The sequence below is a fragment of the Sorex araneus genome, chromosome 3 (genome assembly GCF_027595985.1).
Source record: "Sorex araneus isolate mSorAra2 chromosome 3, mSorAra2.pri, whole genome shotgun sequence".
In the NCBI taxonomy this organism is placed as follows: Eukaryota; Metazoa; Chordata; class Mammalia; order Eulipotyphla; family Soricidae; genus Sorex; species Sorex araneus.
The window spans coordinates 160841943-160859690 of record NC_073304.1 but is presented as its reverse complement, the minus strand read 5'-3'; the positions used below and the strand labels follow the sequence as shown (position 1 = coordinate 160859690).

The 17748-nt window shown below is 46.6% G+C and overlaps 1 protein-coding gene across 1 annotated transcript in view; it reads right to left on the bottom strand.

Annotated features, from left to right (window-relative positions):
* The window catches only part of CUL5 (cullin 5), a 65275-nt gene that overhangs the window by 47327 nt on the left and 200 nt on the right, over nucleotides 1-17748 (bottom strand). Inside the window, exon 2 of the mRNA XM_055131318.1 lies at nucleotides 3595-3704. Within this exon, the coding sequence (XP_054987293.1) occupies nucleotides 3595-3704 (110 nt within the window). The remainder of the gene's footprint in view (nucleotides 1-3594; nucleotides 3705-17748) is intronic.

Below are 17748 nucleotides of genomic sequence, written 5' to 3'. Positions count from 1 at the left end.
TTCTGGTATCAATTTCACACTCCAGCTATCTTCAGCTGCAGGATACGGGGGTTGGGTTGTGGGGGTGGCAAGGTTCCCGTGCATCAATATAGTGAGGCAAGAGGAGCACACGGTGAGTTTAGGAACGCCACAGAGAATGAACAGCCCACAGTGTGCACCGCAGTCTTCACTAACCAATCAAGGAGTGCCAACCGCACCCTTACTAAGGCGCAGTGACACAGCTCATGAGAAAGGAGGTGCTCAGAGTTGACATGGCTTAATATTAACACATAGTTTTAGGACCTCTGAGTTAGAAATATAGGAGCAATCTCAATGCTCCTCATCAATGTGGTCACAGGCTAGAATGTGGAAATATGTGAATGCAGTTCATCCAATTTTGGTGACAGCACAAGACATACAGGAATGTTTCACCTAACAGATACTACATGCTGAGCTGTTCAGGAGACTAATCCCAAGGAGATCAAGGATATTTTCAAAATTATGTGTTGTGGGCACCAGATTAGATGAATTGCTAGAAGACAACCAATCTTGACTAACAAAAAATAAACACATAAATCCTAGCCTACAACAACATCTTAGTAATCTTTTTTTTTTCTTTTTGGGTCATATTCAGCGATGCTCAGGGGTTACTCCTGGCTCTGCACTCAGAAATTACTCCTGGCGGTGCTCGGGGGACCATGTGGGATGCTGGGAATCGAACCCGGGTCGGCCACGTGCAAGGCAAACGCCCTACCCACTGTGCTATCGCTCCAGCCCCTTTCTTAGTAATGTCTTAAACAGGGGCTTAATGGTTCCATGCTCTGTTGTGAGATACAACAAAATCTTCACTAACTTGCTGGGACCGCCCCCGGGGCCATGGTTCCACGCGGCGCCTCTTCTAAGAAAACATTTTTTGATCATTCTTTTAGGGAATTATTTATAATGAGCAATATAAAATAAATTATTGAGGGTCTTCTGCTTTGGGGGCAGGCTTAAGAGGTGGCTGGGAAAATTGGAAATAATGGTGGTGGGAAGGTGCAATGGTGGTGGGATTGGTTTTGGAACACTGAATGTCTGTAACAAATCACCATGAACAACTTTGTAAAAAATAATAATAATAATAATAATAAAATGACAAGCCAGGAAAAAAAAATTATGTGCTGTGTGGGACTGGAATGATAGTACAGCAGGCAGGCATTTGCACTACATGTCACTGATCCAGGTTCGATCCCTGGCATCTTATATAGTCCCCTAAGCAGAGCCAGGAGTAAGCCGTGAGCACTACAAGTTCCGGCCTAAAAAACAAAGGGAAAAAAAGTGCTGAGTGCTGGAGGCCTGGTACTTGATCTGTATATGGCGGTTCTCCTGGTTCAAATACCTAGCACCACACACAGTCCCCCAAGCACTGCCTGAGAAGAACCAGAAATAGGCCATGAGTACTGCTGGGTACAGCCCCAAGACCACCCCCCACCAGCCTCCTACAAATAAATAAGTATAAGAAGTGCTGAGGCCACCTAACTGGAGCAAGTATGAGGTTTCGATTATTTCACACCTCGTTCCTTTTCCAAATGGAAACACAGAGATAATACTGGCAACACATACTGGCGCCACACACACACACACACACACACACACACACACACACACACACACACTCTTTCTCTCTCTCTCTCTCTCTCTCTCTCTCAATAATCTTCACACAGTCAAATTCTCTAGAAATAATCTAAACACACACACACATACACACACACCCTCGCCCCCCCCCTCACATTCTCTAGAAATAATCTTCATAGAAAAGTTTCATGACTCAACAGATAAAACTCTGGATAAACCTGGGAGAGGGGGAATGACAGGGGAAGAGGGAGAAGAGGAGTTTTGGGGGAGTGGAAAGAACCCCAGTTGTTCTGAGGCTACGGTTACGGTGACACCCCTCATGCCCGGACAGTCTGGCCAGGATGGCCCACCCACCAGCACATTAGAATCATCCACACAGAGCACAATGCCAGGATTTTGGATCTGTACCATAAAAAAATGAAGAGAGGGGCTGGAGCGATAGCACAGCGAGTAGGGCGTCTGCCTTGCAGCGGCCAACCCAGGTTTGATTCCCAGCATCCCATACGGTCCCCTGAGCACTGCCAGGAGTAATTCCTGAGTGCACAACCAGGAGTAACCCCTGTGTATTACCGAGTGACCCAAAAAAAAAAAAAATGCAGAGAGAGTTATACTCTCCCCCATGCTATGTTAGAGAAGGGTTCTATTCATGCACCCCGAATGGGATCTAACTCCCATGCCTTTTGCTATCAGCAAGGGGATTTAAATTTGAACTGAGAACTGAAAACAAAGTAAGTCTGCAAAATGGATGATATTTACTCTTATTTTCACCTGTTGATGTCTCTTGGGAAAGACAGACATAATAAATAAATCTCCAGATACACTATGGATATATAAAAAACAGCTTACAATTGCTGATTTCTTGGGAAAGCAAAGGTCTGAACTGGAGAAGCTGATGACTTCCTCGCTGAATGCACAGAAGTTTTCTCTTGTCATCTATTTGTAATTCTTTTTTCTCTTACATGCATATTTGAGTGGATCAATTTGGTTTCTAAGACTGACAGGAGGATGAAAAAGGAAGGGCCAAGAAGTATTCTGCATGAAGGAAGCTGGGGTTCAGTCTCCAGCACTGTATAGTCCGCAGAGGACTGTCTGGAGTAACAACCCCAAGCACTGAGTGTGAACCAAATACAAAGAATAGTAGTAGTAATAATAATAATAGCATTATTATATAAATATTATAAATATAAAATTTATAATTTATACCATAATTTAGTTATAACCTATATTATAAATATTATAAATTATTATAATGGTTGTAAATTATATATTATATAATATAATATCATAGAGATAAAAATTCTTGTTACTTTTTTTTTAAGTAAACAGATTTTATTTATAGGTTTTTGAGGGAAGGAGAAAGGGGTAAGTTGTAGAGAGGAGAGTAAGAGTAACATGCTCAACAGAGAACGTGGGCTTCTCCAAGGGTGGAGAGAGCCCCTACACAAATCCTAGCATTAGACATGAAAGTATGAAAGTACACTTCTCAAGAACGAAGATGCGGGCGACCCATGTACTCAGGCATCACATGTGCTCGGCTGCGTGGGCGAAAGCATATGTGCCTTCTTACTTCTTAAAACAAGACAGGTCTTGGTTTTGCTGTGCTGAAGGAAAGTTGTTGGCTTTCTGGGACCCCTTAATTCACAGATCCTAATTGCCTGGATGAACTCCTTAATTCACAGATTCTAATTCCTGGATCAACTCAAGTCTAAAATCTGATACTGTCTGCTCTGTTGCTGTTTCAAGCTCAACACAGCAGGCAGATGCAAAATGGGCAAGACATGAACTCAGGACTGGGAGATTGAAGACAGCTTTTGCTGAAGCTTACTTTGAAAATTTCTGTGGTAGGTACACTGGGGCAAATTGCAATATGAAGGTGTGAAGCCATACTCTTGAAAACTATAGTATAACAAAGCAACGGTAAATCAATAAATGTGTTAAAAGATAAAAGCATCAATAAAATGTCCTTTATGTTAGCATAGATAAAATTAAAGAATTACTTACGAAAACAGATCAAACCACTGCTGTTTTGTAACGGATTCCTGGCGTAAAAGCTTCAAAACAATTGGACGCATGAAATCCCATTTGTCTTCAAACTGAAGGGAACCTTTATTCTTTAAAAAAAAAAAAAAAATTAGTTAATTGAAAGTATCAGTATTTTCTTATTTTAAGAGACAGAAATGCAAGGTGAAATATAAAGAATTCATTTTCCACAAAGGAATCTTTAGCAGCTTAATCAGGGATCAAGGAAGAGAAAATTAAAGATACAAAGTGCCTCATGAAGACTGGTCCCACCTGAAGGTAAGGCTTGATGTTGGCCCTAGCCTCTGCTATTGGCACATCTGCTGAGAAGCCAGGTTTGCCTTGTGGCTCAGAGCACAGTGTATCACAACACAATACCCAGGCATTCTAACTAGAGAAGTGTAACACTATAGCACTGTCCTCCTGTTGTTCAGTTGTTCATCTATTTGCTAGAGCGAGCACCAGTAACATCTCCATTGTGAGACTTCTTGTCACTGTTTTTGGCATATCGAATACATCACAGGTAGCTTGCCAAACTTTGCCATGCGGGTGGGATATTCTCAGAAGCTTGCCGAGCTCTCCGAGAGGGGCTGAGAACACAGTGCAAAAAATCCTTTAAAATATCAAATAATAGCCAACTAAAGAACCAGCATTTCAAAAGAATGATACTTTGTATCCATGCTTATAGAGCAGAAAAGCAACAGTGCTTCAGTATCAGCAGGGGGAAAAGTCATCAACTTGTTACACTGGGAGAAAGAAGGGACTAGAGGTGTTATGTCATTGGTACTACTCCTTTTCAAGATTAGCAGGCCACATAACTTGTTTAGATGAATGAATTTCAGCTTCTGCGGAAAATCTTTGAACATTAAACCCTGTATGAAACTCACTGTGTCTTCACTGTGTGCCCACTAGTGAGGATGATGCTCACTTGTCTAAGGTGAGTCTAAGCTGACTGATGAGATAGAGCAGAAGAGTTTCTAAACCGACTAATGAGAACCTACATTCCATCATCGAGTGCAGTGGATACACGTGTAGACTTTTAAAACCTACCTAACTTCCCAATAAAGCCCATTTCCATAAGAGATTCTGACCATTTGTAAAATTAAACATATAAATCCTACAGTTAAAAATAAAAAGGCACAGAAAATTAAATAGGTATTTTAAAATAAAGTAAAAACTGGCTAGGCTCTGAAATTTATGACAAAATAACAGGAAACGCATCTTGGTTCTCCTGTGTGATGAAATATTCAAGGCAAACTACATAAACACTGCTCCCTGATACTCAATTAAAGGAAGAATTTAATAATTGACTGCTTTCTATTAAAAATTTATGATTAATTCAAAAATGATGCCCACGGAGTTATGTGGCTTATTCTCTGCTAACCTTGAGCGAGTATCATTAAATCGTAACTAAGCAGCAGGATACTAAACTTACTATTCACAAAAGAGAATGCCTTATTAATAAGTGAAGGAATCTTCAAATCATGAAGCCTGATTTACAAATATGTCCTTTGGCTAAATGAAGACAACTTCAGCTCTATTAATTTGCGACAAAGTCTCTAATTTTTTCATTATTACTCATATTAGCAAGCCACTGAATGCAACCACTGCTAGTAATCTTGGATTCTCTCACCACTGACTCTTTTTTTTTCCCCCAAGAGAATTTCTTGGGGAATTTCGACAACTGTCATACCTAGACATAGCACAAGTCCCTAACAGACACTCTTTCCAAACAGACTGGTGGACCACAAGGGAAGCCAAGGAAGATATAATGGGGAGAGTATTCCAGAAAGAGAAACTGAAGGTTCTGAAAAAGAAGCCCTCCATGTACTGAAGGGAGAGCAAACACGAACAGATAAAAGGAACAATGACGAGGCGGAGAGACTGCACAGTGGGGAAGAGTGCCCGCCTTGCATGCAGCCAACCCAGGCTGGATCCCCATGCTCCATATGGTCCCCCAGCTCTGCCAGGTGTGATCCCTAAATACAGAGCCAGGAATGAGCTCTGAGCACCACCGGGTGTAAGCCCTTCCCTTTTTTCCCCTTCCCCACCCCCTCCCACACACACAAAATGGTACAGTGAGGGCCAGAAGAGATCCATCAAGAGGCACATGCTTTGCATGTAAGAATCCTAGTCCAATCCCTGGCATGCACAGTCAGGAACAACCATGGGCAGTGCCATGTAGTGCCCAAACCACCACCCCATCCCCATCCCTGAGAAACAGTGAGACTGAGAGTCAGAGACAGACAGAGACAGAGAGACAGAAAGACATATACAGAGAGAGACAGACAGACTGCGAGAGAGAAACTGATGACTTGAACCAGGGTAGTATCGAAGGAGACAGCAGTTGAGAAGTTTTAAAGGTGGTGCTAACACTATGTCTTGAGATCACACATTTGGGGCAAGAGGAAGGAGAAAAAGCATGACTCTAAGGCTTCTGTCCCATAAAGCTAATTCATAACGGGAGGCCACAAAATGGAGGCCATCCCAGTGGCCTGGCCTGGCCACCACAAAACTAAACCTAAGCTGGCCTGCACTAATAGGAACCTCTCTGTCAAGGAAACCAAACACCAATTACAGCATTAGCTAACCTACCTTAGCCACCAAGGCAGCCTTTCCAGGAAACTCCTGGTTTCCCAGCTAAGCATACCCAAACCAACACTCGTGCAACCCAAGTCCGCCAGGAGTGATCCCTGAGCACTGCTGGGTGTGGCTCAGCCTCTTCCCCAATACATACTTTAAAAAGGGTGAATAAACACAAATGTGGGTACACTGACAGGCATATCACAGAGATTGGATGGTGAGGGAGGAGAGGAGATTCCTATTGCCCAGGCAGGCAGCAGGAGCAATGGCAGGGAAGGCAAAGTATAATCAGTCAGTCAAGGTCACTGCCACACAGGTGCCAGGATGAGAGCAGGCATCTCTAATGGCTCAGTTCCTCAGTGACAGGAGAAGAGGAGGATGCCCGGCAAAATGGGAATTCTGAGTGCAAAGGTGTGAGAGGACTGAGGACATGGCGTAGTCACAGCACAAGCGTGGCACATGGGAAGCCCTGGGTCTGATCCCTGGCACCAGCCAGCCCCGAGCACAGCCAGGGGTAACCCTGGAGGCACCTATGGAAGTAGCTCAAAGGACAATAACAACTGCAAAAAATTACAATGCACGCAGAGTGGCTGGCTCACTTACACTCTGGGGTCATGAATTTAAGGTGAAAAATATCAGGACTGTGTGTCTTTTTCCTGCACTAGTCAACTGCCCAGGTGCTGGCAATAAAATATGGAGATGGTATGAACCAGGTTGTGATTTCCCCGAGTGAAGGGTAAGAGGAAGAAGGGCAAGTGTATTAAAGTGAGTGATTATAGAATCTGAAGTAAGAATATGGAATATGCACTGGGCAGTAGTCAGTGAAAGGCTTGGGGGAGAGGAAGTACAGGAGGGTGGACGTACAGGAGAGACAGACTTCTGCTTCCATCCGTAAGGCCAGGCCCACCCCAGCCCCACCCCTGACCTAACACTAAAGCCAACGGGCATTACAGGACAGGCTTCCTGAGAGAGGAAATAACTGAGGGGAGCCCTACAAATGCTACCTAGAAAGTGCTCCAGGGGAGGACACTGAAAGTCTGGCAGTTTCACAAAGCAGGAGTTCAGAGTCAGGGGTGACCAAGGCAATGTGGCACAGAATGCTGAGAGTGGGTCGGGAGGGGGCCAGAAAGCAAAGAGAAAGGGGGCTCTGCAGATATGAGGGACCCCAAGTCTTTCACTGACTATGGCCAACACAGTGAGAAAGAGACTGGGGCAAGACAGAGTCAGGAGGTGACCAGTGACGCAGGGCTGGAAATCGCAGAAATGCCCCTTCAATAAGCCAGGCAGGGGCACAGTCTTCAGAAACATCTGAGATTAGAGGGAAAAAAATGAATGCTACTGACACCCACTTAACAACAAATGGGTAGGCTTCACTTACCCATCACAGCCAAATCCAAAAATCCCTTAAAGAAAAAGTTAAAGCCAGCCAGCTCCAAATCCTAAAATTCACAAGGTATGACTTCCACTCAAAAATTACCAAGCAGGAGATCAGAGAGATAATACAGCAGGTCGGGTGCTTGCCTTTCATGCAGCCGACCCTGATTCCCTCCCTGGCAGCTCATATTGTCCCCTGAGCACTGCCAGGAGTGAGACTGCTAGGAGTAAGTCCCGAGCACTGCCAGGTGTGGTCAAAAAACAAAAAGGAGAAAGAAAGAAAACAACCAAGCAGGCAAAGAAACAGGAAAATATTTCCCTTTACAACAAGCAAAACCCATTATGAAAATAACCCGGAAGTGACAGTGATGATAATCAACAATATTAAACCAGCCATTACAAACATACTACGCCTATTCAAGGTAGAGACAATCATGGACATCACAGAAACCCAAGGTTCTGACAAGTGAGTATCAGTGCCAAAGGTCCAACCCCCGGTACCACACAGTCCCTAGGCACAGCCAGCAAATTCCAAACACAGGGCCCAAGCAAGCAAATATGGCCTCAAAACAAAACAAAATAATTAACAAGGGCGGGGGGAAAGGAAAGATGTTTTTAATACACAAATTCAAGAAGAGAGCAGGAGCTGGAGCAACAGTACAGTGTGTAGGGCGCTTATCTTGAATATGGCCAACCAGAGTTTGATTCCTCGAACCCATGTCCCCTGTGACCACCAGGAGTGCTTCCTGAGCACAAAGCCAGGAGTATGCCCTGAGTATCACCAGTACCTCATCCCCTCAAAAAATAAATTCAAGAAGAACTCTTCTCCAGAATATGTAAAGATCCCTTGGGGTTGGAGTGATAGCACAGTGGGTAGGGCATTTGCCTTGCACGCAGCTGACCCGGGTTCGAATTCCAGCATCCCATATGGTCCCCTGAGCACCACCAGGAGTAATTCCTGAGTGCAGAGACAGGAGTAACCCCTGTGCATCGCTGGGTGTGACCCAAAAAGAAAAAAAAAAAGAATATGTAAAGATTCCAAAATATCAATAGGGGCTGTAGAGATAGAATGGTGGGTAGGGTGTTTGCCTTGCATGCAGTCGACATGGGTTCAATCCCCAGCATCCCATATGGTTCCCTATACAACACCAGGAGTAACTCCAGAGGGCAAGCTGGGAGTAACTGGGTATAGCTGGGTGTGGCCCAAACCAAAAAAACAAATTATCAGTAGGACAAATTATCAGTATGACATCTAAATGAAATTTGGCAAAACATTTGAATAGGTCTTCACAATCACTATATAAATGAAAAGGCACTTATCATCATTAATCATCAGGGAAATGCATATTAAAACCTGCAATAAGAAGCCAGAGAGACAGTACAGCAGTAAGGCACTTGGCCGTGCACAAAGTTTGATTCCTATCACCCAATGTGGCATTGCCAGTAGTGATTTCTGAGCTGAGAGCCAGGACTAAGTGCTGAGCACCACAAACAAACAAAAAACTCTGATAATAATAATTAATAATAATAATAATAATAACCATAACGAAATGTCACTATATAAGACAAAAACACAAGAGCAAGTGAGAGAATTTAGAGAAATCCAAATGCTCCTGCTGGCTGAGTATACACTGATAAAAATCGTTTTAGGAAATGATTTACCAGTGTTTATGAAAGTGAAACAGGCTACATGACCCAACAGATTCACGCAAGGGTACACTCCCAACTGAGGTGTGCATCTACCTACCCAAAGTCACGTGTTACAAGTACAACACACTGGCTGAGGATGGGCGCAGCAGCGGAGAGCATGCGATGCATGAGCTCTGTTCATCATTCCTATTCCACAAAAAAGTACACAGAATTTCGTTCCCTAGTAAAGAGACAGCACAAAGAGCTGAGCACATGTTTTTCATGCAGAAGGCCCAGGTCTGAACCCTAAACAGCATGGTCCCCTGAGTATGCCAGGAGTGAACCTGGAACAGAGACGGGAATAGCCCCTGAGCATTGCCAAGTGTGGCCAAACCCCTCCCCACAAAGCAGATACAGCCCAAATGTCCACCAGTAGTAGGATGGATAATTTGTGGCGTATTCATGACACACTATAAAATACACCACACGTAAAATTCAGGGATCATGGTCCCCTGAACATTCTTGAGTGCAGAGCCAGGAGTAACCCGTGTGCATCGCCGTTTGTGACCCAAAAAGCAAAAAAAAAAAAAAAAATTCAGGGATCAAATCCAAGGCCTCACAAATGCAAGGCTCTACTAGTGAACTATATTCTTGGCCCTAAAATTTACTTTTCAAACCGCTCATTAAAATCTTGAATTTTTAGTGTCATGAATACTTAATAGGTAAATCTTTAAAAAAGAAAAAACTGAAGGCTGGGTAGCTAATCCAGCAGTTAAGGCACATGTACTGCAGGCAGAACCATAAGGCCTCCTCCCAAGCATCTTACAGACAACCCCAGAAGCCCCTAACATGGTGGGGTGGCCTTGGGGATTCTGGGCACTGCAGAGCCAAACTGCACCACATCCTCAGGCCCAAACACTGATACTTCAGCAGTTGGTCAAGTAATACAGAAAATGGCCCTCAGGCACACTGAGCACTACTTGAGAACGACCATCCTAAAATAATCAATAGTTTTTGTTGGGGGGCCACACCCAACACTGTGTTTGGGAGGTGGTACTCAAATGTTTGGGGGTCACTCCTGATGGTGCTCTAGGAGCTATGTGGAACTAGGGATCCAACCTATGGCTCTGGCACAGACAGCATGCACTCTAGTCCTCTGAGCTCACTTCCTAGTGCAATACATTTTTTAAATTCTGGGGTCAGAGGATAGCACAGCAGGTGGGGCACTTGCCTTGCATACAGTGACCCCAGGTTCAATCCTCGGCATCCCAAATGGTCTCCCATGCTCCACCAGGATTTCTGAGTGCAAAGCCAGGAGTAACCCCTGCGTATCGCTGAGTGTGAGCCCCCCCCAAAAAAAATTAAGCTCAATAATTCTTTGACTGGAGGGGTATTGCTCAGCGAAATGATTAGACTGTGTGCACACATGTGCATCCTTTCCCTTTGCTGCTGGCAATATCCAGGGGCTAGGCATGCACACTGGTTGGCACAGACTATAAACCACATCCCCAGGTCCTGACATGATCATATTTAACTTTAGAAAGACAAATGCAAACTCCTGAAAGAAAAATGGAGAGGATAAGGTGTTGAACAGGCACTACTGTAACTGTCCCCAGGAGCAGTGAGCGATGAGACCTTACACCAAGACAAGGGCAAGGAAAGGAAGGTAAGTGAGACGTTCACTGAGAAGATTTTCATTTTCCCTATTGTTTTTTTTTTCTTTTTGGGTCACACCCGGCGATGCACAGGGGTCACTCCTGGCTCTGCACTCAGGAATCACCCCTGGCGGTGCTCAGGGGACCATATGGGATGCTGGGATTCGAACCCAGGTCGGTCGAGTGCAAAGCAAACGCCCTACCCGCTATGCTATCACTCCAGCCCCTCCCTATTATGTTTTGCAATGTCTCACACATTGCAAGGTAAGTGTTCAACTGTGTCACATCTCCACAAAGACTAGCCACAGCACGTGGCAAACCTGTGACCCTGAGTAAGTACTTGCTTCAGTTTTATCATCTACATATAAAATGATCCCTAGTTCCACATAGCTCCTAGAGCACCACCAGGAGTGACCCCCAAACATTGAGCACCACCTCACAAACAAAGTTGGGTGTGGTCCCCAACAAAAACTACTGATTATTTAAGGGTGGGTGTTCTTATTTGTGCTTATTTGAAAGGACTGTCAAAAGGATAATGATGTATGCAAAACATTCCAACAAACAAACTGTAATGGTCAGCTATCATTGTTACAAAATTTGGAGGACTGCTTCTGCTATTTGTTGATAGATTTAAGACGGAGAGAAACTGAGGATGCTGAGGAGACCTATAAGACACGGTATTAAAGTCTCGGCCTCTCACAGCCACCCCGCTCCTCTCCTCACCCGTATCCACCATTAGAATTCAAGCAACATCACGCAGTCCCAACACTGCAGGGAGTGGCTCACAAACACTGTTCCAGAAACAGTCTTAGCATCCTAAGAGGGGCAAAAAAGGAAAAGATGGAAAATAATATCGGACAACACATTTTTTCCTCCATTTTTCTATAAGGTTGAGAGGGGTGGATCCAAATCCCAACACACGTCTATTCTGCCTACTGGGTGCTCAGAGCATGGGAGCTGATGGTTTAGGAAAGGCAAGAGTTCTATTTTGGATGTACTGCCTGAGAAAGGCAAATGTTCATGCTTTAACCTTGGCATTCCTGTGTTTTCCTTTTCTCTTTGTTTTAAAGAAAAGCTTATTTACTGGCACTAGGAAGATGGCCAAACGGCAGAGCACAGGACTAGTATATACTCTCCAGTAGCCCTCCCCCAGCACAGCACGGCCCTCAAAGCACCACCAGACTCAGCCCTGATGGCATCTAAGCACCACTGGGCCAACCACAGAAGAGCAATGCCTCCAGGCATTGCTGGGGAGGCCCCTATTTAAAAATAATAATAATTTGAGACAGGGAACAGTATGGAAGTGAAGGTGTTTACTTTGCACACAGCAGCACAATATATGGTTCCCTGAGTACTGCCAGGAGTGAACCATGACCACTGTCAGGTATGGCCCAAAGACCAAAATAATAATTTTTAAATAAATGAAAAATACTTAGAAGGTGTACTACAGCCAGTTAGAAATGCAACCCCAGTAAGCTTGTGTGAGCACCAGCACTGGAGTGCAAGCCCCAGGGAGCACTGCAAGAGTCAGCACCACAACCTGCATGCCTGAGTGTGCAAGCATCACAGTCAAAGCTGGTGAGCCAATCATCACAACCTCAACAGAGGTAAGGGAAGGGGGAACAAAAAAGTCACGATGACATAATCTGTCACTGTACCTATTAGGTATGGAAACTGTATTTTACCAGAGGTATGTTGCCCAGGAAATAACGGTACATTTATGAGAAGAACTTAGTTCTCAGGTATAGGGAGACAGTCTTGAACTGACAGTCTTGATATATCTCTGATGATAAAGTTTCTCACTTTAAAGAATCTGCACTCTGGGACCAGAGCCATTGAACAGTGGGTAGGGCGTTTGCCTTGCACAGGTACTGACCTGGGTTCAATCCCTGACACCCATATAGTTACTCAATCCCTACCAGGAGTGATCCCCGAGTGCAAAGCCAGGTGTAAGCCCTGAGCATTGCCAAGTGTGGCCCAAAGAATAAACAAAAATCTGCACATGCACATTAAAAAGAGCATTTTTTAAGCAGCTGATCTGAGTTTGGTCCCTGGCATAGGGTCCCCCAAGCCTTATCAGGAGTGATTCCTGAGTATAGAGCCTGGAGTAAGCTTTGAGCCCCATTGCGTGTGACCCCAAAATAAAACAGCTTGTGAGCAAATATAAAATCTTATACAATGTTTGAAAAAATAGGAATGATCATATACATAAAATAAACCCAAAGTGTTAAAATATTGTATGACAGAAACCCAATCATGAACAGCTTTGTAATGCTCTATCTCACGGACATTCAATAACAATAAAAATTTATTATTATTATTATTATTATTATTTGCTTTTTGAATCACATCCGGCGCTGCACAGGGGTTACTCCTGGCTCTGTACTCAGGAATTACCCCTGGTGGTGCTCAGGAGACCATATGGGATGCTGGGAATCGAACCCGGGTCAGCCGCGTGCAAGGCAAACGCCCTACCCGCTGTGCTATCACTCCAGCCCCCAAAATTAATATTTTTTTGAAAGGAAAGTGGTTTACAAAATTATCTTAAAATTATTTTTTTCCAACAAATTTTCACTTGTTTTTGCCCTAAAAACATCCAGAAATCCCTGTAGAACATCTGAACACACATACCCTCATAAACAGGAACACCACCACAGCAATATTTTAGTGGAATTTGGCTCCAGAGCCACACCAGCAATACTTGGGCTCACCATCTGGTGCTGACGATCAAGCCTGGGCTCAGGCCCACAAAGCTGCGGTTGCAGCCAGGTGTCCCCCAGTGGGCGTGTGATCCCTCCCCCACCTGCCATATCCTAGAATGCTGCCCCATAGGACACCTGGGGGAAAAAAAATCAACAAACATTACTTACTGCTGCTGTAAGAGCACCTTTCCTCACTACACCTTCCTCACAAGGACCCAGGCTCCAGGAAACCAGCAGTGAAAGGACAATCTAAGGCAAGCCAAGAAGCCACATCAATAGGACAGCGGCTGTCTTCGTCTGCTCCACGCTTGCCACCCGCAGCACTGGCCACGGCCCAAGGAGCTCAGCTGTTTTAAGATGCGCACTTTTCCTCCACTGAGATCCTGAGTGTATCGGCTATGGATTATATCCAAGGGTGGCCTTCGAGTAATTTACCAAAGGAGCCCAGTTTGTGCATGTTTCGACTTTCGGGTAAACTCCGAGGGTAAGCTCATTGAATGTGTGGGTGCCCCGACTTGCCAGTGAGTCATACTGCTCCCAATGGTGTGATTTTAAAACCACATTTCTGATCAACATTACCAAGAGAACCACAAAGCTACAGGAGATATGCAGTATCGGCAGTTTTCCCTACAGCCTCAGCATCTTTTAGGGGGTGTTTCTCAAGTCTGACAAACTCCTACTTTCCTAGAACCCAACATCCGGGTCTCAGCATCAGTGGCACCCCAGAGAGGTCTTTCTTAATCTCAGCATCAATGGTACCCCAGAGAAGTCTTTCCAAACCCACCCAGCAAGCAAGCTTTCCCCCAGGGTTCTCTGTAGAACCAGAACCAAGGATTTAAGGTGGCAAGAGAATTACTCTGAGAAGCAAGTCACACTCATCGGAACTTTTTTAAAAAGACTAGACAGCTGTAGGACCTGGCTGAAGTGCCAGCAAGTGGCAGGGGAAGAAAATGCAACACAACATAGCTAGAAGGAGTATTTAGGAAGTCCAAGGGACAGTAGAGTGGGTAAGGGACTTGCTGTGCATGTAGCCAAGTAGGGTTCGATCCCTGTAACCTGTATGGTCCTCTGAGCACCACCAGGAGTGATTCCCCAAGCACAGAGCCAGCAGTAAGCCCACCATATCTGGGTGTGACCCCAAACAAAACAAAGTTAGGGCAAGTTTTGTTTAGGGCCCTGAGGAATTGTACAGTGGCTCAGAGTGCCCACCTACAAGGGTCTGGCCATGAGTTCACATCCCTGGTATCCACAGATGAATAAACCTGACTAATGTTACCTGTGATCGAGGCACTGCAGCCAGGTGTGTGAGCACGACCGAAAGGGATGACTCCAAGCACCACAGCTAAAAAGGTGTGTGGCAGCCAGAAAGTGTGACTCCTGGAGAGTACGTGAATGAGCACTGTGGCAAAACCCCAGTGAGCAACACAACCATATCTGTGCCCCAATGACGAGCACAGCACCTAGCAAGCAAGTGAGCACCACAACTAAACATGGCCTGACCTTGGCAACTGACTACCACTACCGCTCCAGCTGGCTCTCCATGATACCACTAGCTCCCTATTATCCCCTTGGCTAAGAAGCTCCTGCCCCTCTTCTGTCCTGCCCTAAGCTACCCACCTCCTAGATGTCTATTGTTCTCTTGTCCTCTTGCTAACACTGCCCTCATCTTATTACTCATTAACACCCATTAAAACAAGAAAAGCTGAAATTGTGGCATTTTGGACAATGACATGGATGGAGCATAGACTCAGTAAACAAATGAAGAGTTAAACATAACTCTTTAAGATATTGTGGCCAGAGAAATAGTACAGAAGGGAGGGCGCTAGCCTTGCAAGTGGCTGACCCAGGTTATATCCCTGCATAGGGTCTCCTGAGCCTGCCAGGAGTAACCCTGAAAACTGCCAAGTGTGGCCCCAAAGCACTTGAAATGAAAGAAACAAACAACTGTATGATTTCATTGTAAGATAAAGAAACAAAGGGAACAAACAAACAAAACAAAACTATACTTGACAATAGAATTCTGACAACCAAATGGTATTTACCGGGGGATAAAGGTAGGCAGGGTGCAGGTAAACAGATAAAGGGGGTCAACTAGATGGTGCCGAATAAAAACTAGACTCTCTCTTCATCCACTTTCTATTTAAAAAAAAATAACTGGACCAAGACACAAAAGAGAGGGGCAGAGAGCTAGTACAGCAGATACAGTGTGACTTGCACAAGGCAGACTGGGTTCAATTCCCAGCACCCCATATGGTCCCCCAAGCCCCACCAGGAGTAATCCCTGAGCACAGAGTTAGGAGTAAGCCCTGAGCATTGCTGGGTGTGGCCCAAACACCCACCAAAAAAAAAAAGACACAAAGGAGCTCAAGATTTAATCAAGATTAAATCCTGAGAAATAATTATACTGGAGAGAGGAGGGAGGCCAATTAAAGAAACCACAATGACAGAGACAGGAGATGGTCACACTGTCCTGAAGGCCAAAAAGAAAGCAGAGGCACAGCTCAACTATCCTGAGAGGAAGAAACGAACCAAAACTTCCCGGTGCAAGTAGGTCATTACCACTGACAGGTTCAATATGGGGCAAGGGGGGGAGGGGGGGAGTCAATAGGGTTTCAGAGCAGGTGAACACATTTAAAGGCACCAAGGAAGGGGGGACGGGGGTGCCTGAACTATGGCAGTAAGTGGAAAGTGAAACGGGCAAAGAAAAGTTCAGAGCCGAAGCATAGCGTAAGTTTCTACAAGGAGACACACAATTCTCTTCCCTGCAGTGAAACAGGGAAAAAAGAGATTGAAACAAAATGACTACACGTACTGAGGAGAGATGGGAACAGAATAGGAAACGCACTGGAGGAAAGAGAAATCCAAACACAGTAACAGAAACTTAGACAAAAGAGACTGAAACAAAATAACCAAACATGCCAGGTCCCAGGGAAAAACAGAAAAGAGAAGAGCGGAGAGCGGCTCGGTTGGCCTCTAGGGGCGGGAGAGTCCGACTGCACAGCGGCCGGAAAACGCTGTAGCCCTGACCAAGGTAACGGTAATGCCTGAGTCCTGAGTCCGACTTAGCCCATCGCCGCTTTAAAAAACAACAACAAAGTTTTAAAGTTTTACACACTGTAATCCAGTGTCCACGGGCTACTGGAAGGAGATAACTGATCTTGATCACCCACCCACCTGCCCTGAGTCACACAGATTCTTAGGGGCAGAAACTCCGTCTAACTGCCCCTCCCCCCGCCCCGAAGTTAGCAAAACGCGCCCCGCATCTGCTAACACGAACCCCTGCTGGGGAGCGGCGCATCGCGTCCCGGTGGGCTCCAGCCCGCGGGGCCGGGGGTCGCTGAGGCGCGAGGGCGGGCTCGGGGGGAGAACCCCGGCGCTTCCGAGCTCGGATCCCGGCGCGATCCCCGCCCCCGCGGCAGGCCACGGTGCCGCCCGTAAACACGCGCGAGCGCAGAGGCCGGGCCGGGCCGGGCCGGGCCGGGCCAGGGCTTCCTCGGCCGCCGCGAACTTTCCGGCCGGCTGTCGGGAATCCGCCCCCGCGCCCGCCGGTCCCGGTCCCGGTCCCGGTCCCGGGGCGCGGTGTCCCGGGCAGCGCGGGCCGAACCCGAGCCCCAGGCAGGCAGCCCTCGCCGCCGGCGCTCGGGATTCCGCGCGGACCCAGAGGGGAAGTGGAGGCACGGAGACCTGTTAGGCAGCCCGGGCTGTGTGTGTGTCCCTCCCCGCGCGGGGCGACTGTCGCCGCAGGAGAAACTGAGGCACTGACACAGACTCCCAGAGGGCCCGCTGTGTGTGTGCTCCCCTTTCCAATCGCGGGGCGAATGTCCCCGCAGGAGAAACTGAGGCACACATACTCCCAGAGGGCCCGCTGTGTGTGTGTGTGTGTGTGCTTCCCTCCTCCACCCGCGGGGCGACTGTCCCCGCAGGAGAAACTGAGGCACAGACTCCCAGGGGGCCCGCTGTGTGTGTGTGCGTTTCTCCCTCCACGCGCGCGGGCGGGGCGGCTGTCCCCTCGGGGGAAACTGAGGCGCACACACAGGCTCCCAGAGGGCCCGCTGGGGCCGGGCAGGGCCCCGCCGTTCGCGGCTGCCCGCGGCGGCAGCGCCGCTCCTCGCCGGGCCTGGCACGCCCCGGGCAGCCGACGGGAGGGCCGGGCCCGGCGCCCGCGTCCCGCCGCCCGGGGCCGAGCCGGGGCG